The 12,126-nt window shown below is 43.6% G+C and overlaps 1 protein-coding gene across 1 annotated transcript in view; it reads right to left on the bottom strand.

Annotated features, from left to right (window-relative positions):
* The window catches only part of LOC311095712 (kelch domain-containing protein 1-like), a 42,560-nt gene that overhangs the window by 6,727 nt on the left and 23,707 nt on the right, over nt 1-12,126 (bottom strand). The window contains exons 9-10 of the mRNA XM_084134392.1: nt 7,714-7,826; nt 7,554-7,626 (exon numbers count right to left, since the gene is read on the bottom strand). Of these exons, the coding sequence (XP_083990518.1) occupies nt 7,554-7,626; nt 7,714-7,826 (186 nt within the window). The remainder of the gene's footprint in view (nt 1-7,553; nt 7,627-7,713; nt 7,827-12,126) is intronic.

The following is a 12,126-nucleotide window of genomic DNA, read 5'->3' as shown; positions in this document are numbered from 1 at the left end:
ACTGTAAATAAATGTACTTGTATTATTAGAAAGTAATTTTCATTGACATCGAAAAAAGTCATGTGATTACATATGTATGACACTTGTAATGCATTACTTTATTTGTTAGATCAAAAAGTAATCTGATTTCATAATGCATGTTATTGTATTTGTTTTTTTACTCATAACATCAAAAAGTAATCTGATTACGTAATGCATGTTACTTGTAATGTGTTTCTTTACTCATAACATCAAAAAGTAATCTGATTACATAATGCATGTTACTTGTAATGCGTTTCCTTACTCATAACATCAAAAAGTAATCTGATTATGTAATATGCGTTATTGTAATGTGTTTCTTTACTCATAATATCACAAAGTAATCTGATTACGTAATGCATGTTACTTGTAATGCGTTTCTTTACTCGTTACATAAAAAAGTAATCTGATTAGGTAATGCACATTACTTGTAGTTAATTACTTGTTAGATCAAAAAGTAATCTGATTAGGTAATGCATGTTACTTGAAATGTGCATGTCCATCTTGAACATAATCAGAATTATCAGCTAATAAGGGTAAATCTCCATATACTCTGGTGCACTGGAGGGAGCATCTGAGTGGTTTCCACAGTTGTACCTTGACAGACTGTAGAAAAATCTGATGGAATCACGTACTCATGTTCTGATATCAAAGATACGTGAAGTGCAACTTGTATGAAGCTGTATGAAGCCTTTGCAATATTTTGCATTTATATTTTTTGTATATATTTTATAGTTTTCACATGATTTGATATAATTGTATTGATTAGTTCGTTAAATTCACATACTTTATGTGTTTGATTATTGTCTTATATTAAATCTAGTATATCTTAAGTTTAAACCAAATGCATGCTGTCCACTCAAGTGGACATCTGAAGATCTCTTTGAAAAATTTGTAAAAAAATAAAATAAAAATTAATTCTTGTTTTTTCATGCCCTAAGAGCAATAAAAACACATAGGAAAAAAATCCTGACTGAGGATATCATAATTCATGCATGAAAGGGTTAAAATTATATTACCAAGTTTGCTCATATTAATACTTTAATGCAAGTTCCACACAAACATCATTTACATATTGTTTTCCATATTTACAGTTTATCTCTAAAGATGTCACACACTTTTTTAATGTTACTTCGGTGTTTGGAGTATGACAAGAGTGTTTATCACTGGCTTAGAAACAAGTTGTTTCTCATTATGTAGGAAAATGCAAACTCCCGTGCAGCAAGCATACAACCCTGAGCACACGGTTTGTGTTTATCATCGGCTGCATGCTTTCTTCCTGTGTTCTGTGTAGCATGCGGCTCGTGTTTTTTCATTGACCACATACTTTCATGTTGTCATGTTTTGCGTGGACACGCAGTCAGTGAGAACTTTCATTGGCTGGGTATTCTAGTCATGTTTTGTGTGAGCACATGGCTTTATTTTCTTTGTTTCTACATTACATGTGCTCTGGTGTCTTTCTATTGTCTTAACCATGCACTTCTTGTTACCCAATTACTGGTTTATTTGCCCCACCTGCTCTCCCTTGTTACCCTTCTGATTTCCTTCTCTATTTATTCTCCCCGTGTTCTCAGTCCTGTGCCAGATCGTCGTCATATGTGCATCTTGTTTACCTGCTCCCTGTTGTTTCCCACCTTGTCCTGCCTAGTCCAGCCAGTCATGCTTTCCCCCAGTGTCATTTTTGTTTGTTTTATTTTTGATTAAATAAAAACCCATCAACTCTGCATCATTAAGTCTTTGTTCCTTTATCAACACTAAACCCTGACAGTGCTATCTGGCCAATAGAGGACTCAGTGTCTTCCTGTTCTCATCTCCCAACCCCTGCCCCTCCGCTCATCAGATTGTGGATCAACACAGCAAGCTCCTTTCTCTTCTGCAAAGATGGGCCAGCATGAAGGGGTTTACTTACCAGTTCCTGTTTGTAGCGGAGGGGCTCTATATCAGCAATTCTATGCTAAAGGACATTTTCAACAACAGCCTTAACGAGCCTGTCAGTGCCTGGGAGATGGGGATGCTGTCATTCTGCCAGTTTGTGGGGTATGTGTATCACTGTGGAGAAGAAGGTTGCCTTCCTACTCTTGGCCCTCCCGTCCTTCCCCTCAGGAACTTCCAAATCCCTAAATCTCTGATGACCACTTCGAGGAGAGGAGGAACGGGTCCACCTCATCTGCTGGCTGCCCAGAGGTGGCTAAGCCTACTGCAGTCCTCCCAGTGGTGGCTATGACTGCTGCAGTTTTCCTAGAGCTGCTCATGACTGCTGCAGCTTCTCCAAAGCCAGTCGTTCCCACATTGCCTCACCCTCATAAGCGGAGGAAGAAGGAAAGTCCGGTGGTCCCAGAGGTAACAGAGCCGCACACTCACTGCAACGCCCATGGAGGCCATCCCAAAGTGGCCCACTATCAAGGCCACAGAGGCCATTCCTGAGTCACCCACTCTCCTTGGCACAATAGCGGAGACTATTCCTGTCAGTCCTGCCATGGCCAAGAGGGACATATTCACCTTCTATGTTATGGTTGTCCTGTGTGCCAGGACCACACACACCTCCCTGCTAGCTTCTTCTGACCCCAGACCAGTCTTGCTCCATCGGAGCCCACCTGGTCCATCCCTCTGGCTCCACCAGTGAAAATATTGCATGAAGTGCTATGCTAAATCAGAGAAGAGAGGAAATCATTGCTATTGGTTGTGCCAAAATGCTCCACCAACCCTTGGTTTCTGGACCTAATGGGGATGTTGACAGCATCTCCCTGGACCATTCCGCTGAGAAAGGATCTCCTTTTTCATGCAGGTAATTCAATCTCGCACCCAAACCTAGTGTTATAGAACCTCCATGTCAGTGGAGCATGAGTGAGTGACATGCATGTTCTACCAGTTAATTAATTCTGCATGGAATTTGACCCAAATTACTGTTTTCAAGCCAAAAAGGGGTAATGTAACTAAGGTGTTCTCAACACGGTTCATAACCCAGGTTATAACATTGTCAGCTTTCACTCCAAAAGAGCCAGCTGAAAGAGATACGCTCCCCTCGCAATCAGAATTTGGGATGCCTTATAATGGTTCAAGCCCACTCTATTTGCACAATTGCCAACATTTTAACATTGTCAATGTTAATACGTTGATAGTATTTGCCATGTCGCAATTTTTTAACTGAAATGGTCACAAAGTAAAGTTGTGGCAATGAATCCAGGATTTTCACTTTTCAAAAAAAGGTTGTCATGACGTAACTCCACGAGTTAACACTTACATATAATCAGATTTGCATATGAGCATGCATATTTGGCATGATCTCCGAGGGGAGGGTTCCGAGCATGGAATTTGGCCCGAACCCATTGTTCCCATAGGAACAGTCAAGAGTAAGGAGTGGGCTCGTGGAGGGATGCTGGAAAACTGTCATGGGACAGAGGTAAATCAGCTATACAGTATATATTGTACATAGGCCTCCTCTCTGGATTATCTGAACGTGCTCCTCCCGAAACTTTGTTAATAAAACATAATTTAGTTATGTGGTCATGACGAAACTTTGGTCATATTGTTTTTGCTTATTTTTTAATGCCATATAATTTTTATTCATGTTTTTGGTCAATCGTTTGTTAATTTTTGTGTCTTTCTTAATAAATGAACTTAATTTTGAGTCTGGATTCCTTAGTCACTTCTGTTTAAATAGCCTTTAAATTAGTTTGACATAAAATGAGGATATAAGTTAGGTTAAACTACTGAATTAGGGCTGGGCGATATTACCAAAATCTCATATCACGATACAAGTCATAAAAACATAATAAAACTAAATATATAAAACTAATTAATAGGCCTATACACTAAATATTTCACTTAAATAATTACAGATTAACAAAACAAAAGGAAAAACTTTGCTGAGTTTTGGTTCATTGTGACGGGCTCCAAAGTTCACGGAAAAGAAACAGAGACGGCAGAAACAGCATCCTGTTTGTTTTCTGTATTTTACAAAAGCTTTACAGTTTTGAATAATGTCTTGCTTCTATCCGTATAATCATAAATTAGACTACGGAGTAACAGGTTCCTCAGAAGGACAAAAATGATCACGCCGGCGCCTCACGCACACAAACAAGTATTTTCTAGCATTGCTAACTACAGTCAACCAAACATATCGTCCTGGTTGCGTATGCAACCCACCATTCCCTGAAGGAGGGAACGGAGGACGTAGTCGACGTTGACTGAATGGGGATCACGCTTAGGGTCGGAGGTCGCCCAGGCATTAAAGCATGCCCTTTGTACATGGCCCCTCAGTCGGTGTTAGTGAACCTCGTTCTAGGAGCGGTTGGCTCGGAGAAACGAAAGGTCTGATCACGGGCTGAGGGTTTGGCGGCAGGCCGGGGTGATCTGTTGTCACACAGGGCATGCTGCTCTGCCACAGTCACCTCGGGACTCGACCATGAAGCCAGTGCTGAAGCGGTCTTCATATGGGGGAAGCCTTACGGCTGCGTCTGCCATATGCCCCAGGAGCCTCTGAAAGTTATTTCAGTGAGACCCTTTCTCACTTCTGTATAGCACCGACCGGACACTCTCTTCTTGAAGAGGCATGTTGGACCGAGTCCATCTCCATACCGGAAAAGAGATACTCAGCCCGTGGGCGAGATTACTCTCTCCCAGTTGACCTGAAGACCCAACTGGCTATGGAGCACTCTAAGGGTAGGACTCTGTACTGATACTTTGAGCTCTCAAACGCAACATGCAGGATAGCCTGTTGTGCGGAAGGCTAGAGATCTGAAGTACATGTCATTCAGGTCAAACGCTGCAGACCAAGCTTGGGGGCGGGGCATTCTGAAAATGCCTCTCTGTGTAGCAACTTGGACGGAGGCTTTCGAGAAAGGGCCCGTTTCAAGTGACACAGGGCCAAGATGGTCACGACCCACCACATACTAGGTACATGAAGAACGAGTTTATAAAAACTGGCATTCATATCGGCTGGAGGGATGTCCCTTTGCCAGTAGGACAGCGACATGCGCGCACAAGACAGGAGCACTGCTCAACACTAGGTGTGATGAATATCACTGAGCTTTCAGGAGCATTTCTGCTCAACACCTAGTGTGATGATTATCACTGAACTTGAGCGGGCGCTGAGTGATAATGAATCGCATAGCCGAGTCTGATGGGCACAGTCTGGTCCGGAAGCTCTTTCCGCTTCTACGAACCAGGCCCAGGCCCAGAAGACCACAGACAAGGTGGGGCAGCGAGGTGGAGGACAGGGACCTGGCTCGGAAGGCCCGGGGGCAGCCCGAAGCGGGGTCTGAGTGTGCGGCACAACACTTACCTGTCTCCACGGGGCAACAGGGGATGCGTGAGAAGGTGGATGACCGGGTCCTCGAACGCACCATGCTGCCGGCTGGCGAACAAGAGGGGGCTGAGGGAAGCAAGGCTGTCCTACAGGGTTGCACACCGCCAGCCTTGCCCTCTTGGGACCCAGGGACGGAGGAATTTGCTCTCTTAACAATTCGGGTACCACTGGACTCTGGGGAGCCAGTGGCGGAACAGTAACCATCTGAAGAGCTCGTCCCCCAATCCCTGGGTGGCCTGTCTCAGGGATGCTACATCTTACACTTGCCCCCTGGCTTGGCAGTGCCTGAGACAGACCGGGCGGCCTGCCTGCTGCTGGCTCTGCGCTGGGGCCTGGGTGGAGGCTGCTGTGGGGGCCCCACGGAACTGGAGGCAGCGGCAGGGGACGCCCTCGGCGACGAGCAGGCGGAGGAACTGCCACCGGCGGCGGGGTGGAGGCAACAGCGGGCCGCCGGGGCAGGATGTGTTGGGTGGCCTCCGTGCTCGTGCCCATGAGGGTGAGGTCAGCAGCAGTGCGGAGATCACTCATGAGCGCACGGTCTAGACTACCCTCGTGCATATCCATGAGTGTCTTGGCCTAATAGACCTGCAACAACACCATGGCATGCAAAGAGGAGGCGGCTTGCCCGCAAGTTTTGTAGGCTCTGACCGTCAAACCTGACGTGAGCTCACAGGGAGAAAACCTGATGCTTCACTCTGGTACCCATGCCTGATGCTTGTCTCCGCCTTCGAGGGGAGACAAGGATCCCCCAGATGCAGTGGCCGTTGGACACAGGTGTGTCGCACTCGAGCCTGACAGCCTCGGCAGCCCAATTCAGAATATCTGACAGTTCTGGATCCGGCTCCGGCAACGTTACGCTCCCAGAGGGAGATAACGCAGTCGAGTCATCATCTCCAGAGGCCAGCTCACCCTCCGATGCTGCAATCGGCGTCCTCTCCTCTGGGGGAGCCCCGGGTGAAACGGCCAGTCCACCCATTACAGATGGACCAGCACGCTCCACGGGGGACTCCACCGACTGTGGTGGAGAACATGAACTGTCCACAAAAGCTACTTCAGCGTGCTGTAAGCCCAAACACGTGATGCAACAATTGTGACGGTTTCAGAGAGAAACAGGGAACGAATGCATCCAGAAACGCACAGGCAGAATGACATCTTTTTTTCTTTTTTTTTTTTTTAAAGACGCAAACGCACCCGTGTTGCTCCTTTAGGAAATGTGACCGTCACCAGTGCCGGAGCACACAGGGAATGACCGCGGCAACACTGAATCAGCGAACTGAAACAGTGAAGCACTCACTTCTCGCCCTCTAACCAACCGTCAAACATACAAACAAATAGAAATTTGATGCTGTTAAAACAGCAGTTGAGAGCTTGAGAAGCTTGCAATCACTGCTGCACTCACGCTGTATAAAAAAACACCAACACTGGGAAGTCTTCCCGCAAGAACACCGACACACTCATTGCTTGCTGTGTAAACACTAGTACTCTTCAGAGACATCTGATCGGCTCCGAAGCAAAAGGCAACTGGTGCGTGCATAGTACAGTTTTTTGGTCCGTTTCAGACTTTTCATAACCAAACCATGTCCATGCGACATGTTTAGGAACGAGCTCCTTGATTTGTCCTGGCTGGTCCTTCACCTGCTCGGTTCTGTCTCCCCCTTCACTCGCCATGCTGTTATTCACGTTTCTGCCTGCATTCCCATAGTGACGTAAACCATGTATTTTGCGACACCACGCACAAACGATAAAGCATAATATAAAACAATATACTTTTTATTTTGTCCATCCGATATATATCGTCATATCGCACAGCCCTATACTGAATATCTACCCATTGACAAATAAATACAAAATAAAAATAACCAACTGATTACCAATACACAACTACTGTATTGATCCATGACTTTGCCACAATTACTTGTGGCAAAACATTCAGGAAAATTTCCGGTTGTGACAATGTAATTAGTTACGTTGCCACAACGAAAGTTTGGTCATCAGATTACTTTGCAATTACGTAACAATCATGTTTTATGGTTTGCTAATTCACACATGCTCTGTGCTGCCAAATGAAATATGGCAGATACAGTGACCTGTCACACCATGTTAAAGAGACATTTATTGTTTAAATTTTGTATTAAGTAGGCAGAATTTGAAAGCTGAGAAATTGTTTGATTAAAAATAGCATAAAACATAAAACGCATTACACAATACTGTACTAAAACTATTTTACCTGGGCTTGTCTTTATGTGCATGGTATTTCTCTATCCATTCTCCTGTTATAGTGTCAAATTCCCACACATCACCTGCACAAAAGAAAAGGGATGTTTGGAAAAAATGTGATGGTTATTTATAGACATGGCTGTTTCTAAACCCTTGACCTCTAAACGTACTGAGAACCTCCCCAGAATTACTGAGTCCTCCAAAAAGGAAGAGTGTGTCGTCTGAGATGGCAGTCAGCGTGTGAAGAGTGCGGCCCCGTGGGAGAGAAGCAGCCTGATGTTCACTGGTTTCAAGAAGAGAAACACTAATAAGACTTATATGATTCATTAACAATTTGGACTGATTAATAATACAGGTAAACAGTATCATGACATGAAAGTGAGTCAATTTAACATTGACTCTATAAGGTAAAATTATCACTAATGCTTTATCCTCAATGTCTTAAAATTTTACCTAAATGTTTTACATATTTACGATGGATGGATCCAGAATGAATAGACTTAAGGCAGGGACACACCAAGGCGACGCCAAAGAACTAGCGCTGATGAAACTCGACTGTGTTGTCGCCTCGCGTTGCTTGCGTCAGGGCAAAAAAGCTCTGCATGAACGCACTGAAGGACTACAGGCTACTGTCAACTAGCACACATGTTCTGCTCCTGCGTGCAAGGAGATATCGTGCAAGGTCTATTTCTGCAGATACATTTGACTGTATTCGTCATTAAAAACGGTAAACAAAGCAGCGTGTGCTTACCATTTTGAATATCAATTATGCTGACCACTTTCTTTATTCCACTCGGCACATATTATTATGAAAATATTTGCCCAGGACCACTGAGGTAAGATGATGTTAAATTAGAACAGCCTGTAATGTCTTGACTTCTTTGCGTCAGCGTGAACCAGAATTTGTGACCGACATTACCACAGTAATGTGACGTATTTTCTGAATGAAAAAGAATAGTGAATGAGAAAGATAGAGGGAGTGGCTTGTGTCGATACGACACTTTGGGGAAAGCCCCCCAGCGTAGCGCCTCTGAAGCATGAATGAAACTAAGCCAATCGGGATTGGTGTTGCATCATGACGTAACGTGTGACGGCATACACAGAACAACGGAACAACATACAACGAGTTTTGTAAATCGTGGAACTTACCATATACATCTCGTTTGTCCAACCCCCGTCCTTGACTATAGCAACATCTTGGGGGCAAGAGATAATGGCTACGGGATGATGTCTCGGGTGGAAGAGCCGTTGGCTAGCTATCTTTCACCCGACACTGCGTCATCCCTGAAGACCCCGGTGCTGCCCACCAAACCCTGCCGTGACGCATCTTATTTGGTGGGCAGGGCTTATATGGCTGTGGGTCGGGCACACTATGGCGGTGCTGCAGGCTTACCAGGCCGACCTTCTTAAAGACATTTATGAGGGCGAGGGACCAACACCTGAAGATACTGCTGAACTGCGTAAGGCTGCCGACTTGTCTCTCCGTGTCACCAAATAAACTTCCCGCGCTGTCGGGCATTCTATGGCGACAATGTTGGTCGCGGAGAGACACCTCTGGCTGAATTTATCGGGCATCAAGGAAAAAAGGCTGGGCTTTCCTCCTTGATGCCCCGATTTCGCCTTCTGGCCTGTTCGGCGACTCTGTTAACACAGTCGTCGACAGGTTTCAGGAGGCGAAAAAGCAGTCGGTGGCCTTTAACTCTTTGGGGTTGGCGGTCGCGCTGGCGAGACCAGCTCGCTTTTTTTCTTATCAGTGCAAAAGAGACTCAACATACTCTGTTGATTTTGATCTTACATGTAAGTGTTATACATCATTCAAACTGTTAAATGTCTTCTTTTATTTGTGTACACTCATAATAAAAACAAAATGTTGTTTTTCGTAAAATAAAGAAAATAAATATGATGCGCGTTCTGCCGTCTCTCTCAATGTGAAATTCATTCTGAAATGCGACAGAAAATGATATGTAACTCAGCGAATGATTGTCACACTGACATGAGACATGTCTTTACAAAGCTTGAAGTCTCTATTTTTAAATGATATAAATTATATAAAAAACAAATATTCTCTGTTTAAGTAATCCGTATGAAAGCAACGACATGTACAGTGTCTCCAGCCCATGCTCATTAGCTCTAATGTGACCACACCTACGTGCGCAAGAGCAATTGACATGCAAATCGTCCACGTGAAGGAACACAGACCTGTAAACGCCCTCATTACCTCAAAAACAAAGAATCAGAGACTTCAGTAGTCCTCTGCTTTTCATCGAGTTTGGAAGACTGTGTTTGTGCTGTGCTGTTTACCTTGGATAAGAATTAGAAGAACACGATTTGAAGATTAGAAAGATTTTTAAGGTATGACATTTCCACTCATAATAGTAAGCATGTTAGTGTTGTATAAACTTTACATTGTAGCAACTAGTCAAACTGGTACCAGCACTGTTGAAAGATACAGTACAACTTACCGAAATGTATATTCCTCATACATAATATCGAGCAATCATTGTTTTTCATCTGCTGAAAGGGCTCAATAAAACAGCTGGAGAACAATTATGTCACATAACATTTACCTCAGGAAAGCCATTTAATGACCATAATATAGGCTATAGCACGTTAGTTGGCAAGAAAAAAAGAGCTATAGAGAGTATTTTGCTAAATATGTGTACTATATTACATATTTATTATATTTTTACTTATATCATTAAATAAAGTTGCTATTATAAATTATAATAAAAAACGCATTATATTTAATTTGTTATTTTTAACCTTAATTAATACTACCAGCTGATAAGGCTCTCTGTATGTGTCACGGTTTCCCTGGTCCTGTCCTGCACCTGCACGCACTTTCCTGATCTGTGATCACCTGCACCTGCATCTCGTTTCCTCATTTCACGTAATCACCAGCCTTTATATTCAGCTCCCTCACATGCACTCATGGCCGGGTATTAATGTTGTGTTCACTGTTTCAGGGTTAGTCCCTCGAGCCCTAGTGATGGCCAGATCGAGGCCTCGTGAAGCAATTGAAACAGTTGAACCAAATGTGCCATAATGTTTCGAGGCTTCGAATCAATCCGACACCCGTCTCAACGGTGACACCTAGTGGTCACTTGCAGGTGTTGATCTGAAACAACCTTGACGAGCCATTAAAAAAATGTGTTGTTTTTTTATTATTATAATTTTCTAATATGTGAAGATTGTAACCTATAGGCTCCTCACTGTGCATAATGTTATTTTGGTCTTGCAAAATGAATATTAATAAAAGAAATCAAGCCACAATGTCTCACTTTTTTAGAGATTTTTATTCAAAAATATTAATTTCTCTGCTGTGGAAGGACTTAGACTACTTCTTTTTTTACAGATAATTTCTCCAGCCTTTGAAAAAATCCTCTCACAAGGGACACTTGTTACTGGCATGCAAAGATATATATATATATATATATATATATATATATATATATATATATATTGTTTTGGTGATTTTCCTTTTATTGTGACAGGACAGTAGAGAGATGACAAAAAACCGAGGCGGGAAAGGTCCACGAGCCGGGACTCGAACTCGGGACGCCCGAGTGCAAAGGCGCTACATGTCGGCGCACTGACCACGAGGCCATTAACGCCGACGGCGGAAATATTTTTTTAGCTAGGACATACAAATGAGGAAAGATTACAGCTATCTCTTTCCAGTTTCATTTAAATTCATGTTAAATTTAAATGCAAGCCTAAATAGCCTATAACTAATCAAATCGCACTATGTCACTATATCACCAAAAATCCGCTATCTCAAAATCAAACTCCTCTCACAAAAACCCACGAGGCCAAGATGCGTTGATTTCACTTTTATACAGATGTGCGACTGTGTGGTCTGTTCCCGACCGTGTCAATCAAACGCTGATTCGGCGGACCACACCTGATGAAACACTTAGTGAAACACTTCGAGGCTTCGTTTGGCCATAGTCACGTGACATAGGTGTTTTGAATCACGCTTCGGATCAGTGTTTCGAAACATCTGCGCTTCGGGATCTCGCAAAGCTTCGGAACGACTGTTTCGCGTCAGCCATCCTTATCGAGCCCTCTGAGTATTATTGCAGTTTTCTAATGATCATCGTGAGTGATTCCAGGTTTCCTCACTCAGAGTGATCTCAGTATATTCCAAGAGTACATTTCAAGTGTCTGCAGAGAGGCATCGTCAGTGTCTACTGAGTGTTTTCCCAGTGTTTTCGAGGAATTATCGTCTGAATCAACTGAGTGATATTCAAGTGTTTGCAGAGAGGTTCCATCTGTGTCTACTGTGTGTTATCCAAGCGTCTACTAAGTTTTACTGTCTGACTCTACGCATCCGTGAGTGGTGGTTTCCAGGACTCCCAGGACTACGTTCCTTTGATCTCCAGTGTGCATGCGGTTCTCTGAATCAAGCTCCGTGAATCATCGTATCTCCCAAGCTCTAAGTATTATCATCGTGTATTACTCAAGCTCCTTGTATCAACGTGTGAATTCTCAAGACTGTTCTGTTCCAAGTATCTACAGTGACATCAAGTTTACCCAGTGCACTCCTGAGTTTACCTCTAAGCCTTTCCAGTCACTGGACT

This window comes from Abramis brama (genome assembly GCF_963993115.1).
Source record: "Abramis brama genome assembly, chromosome: 14".
NCBI classification, from domain to species: Eukaryota; Metazoa; Chordata; class Actinopteri; order Cypriniformes; family Leuciscidae; genus Abramis; species Abramis brama.
Note: the sequence above shows the minus strand (reverse complement) of the source record. Positions and strands in the feature narration are given on the sequence as shown.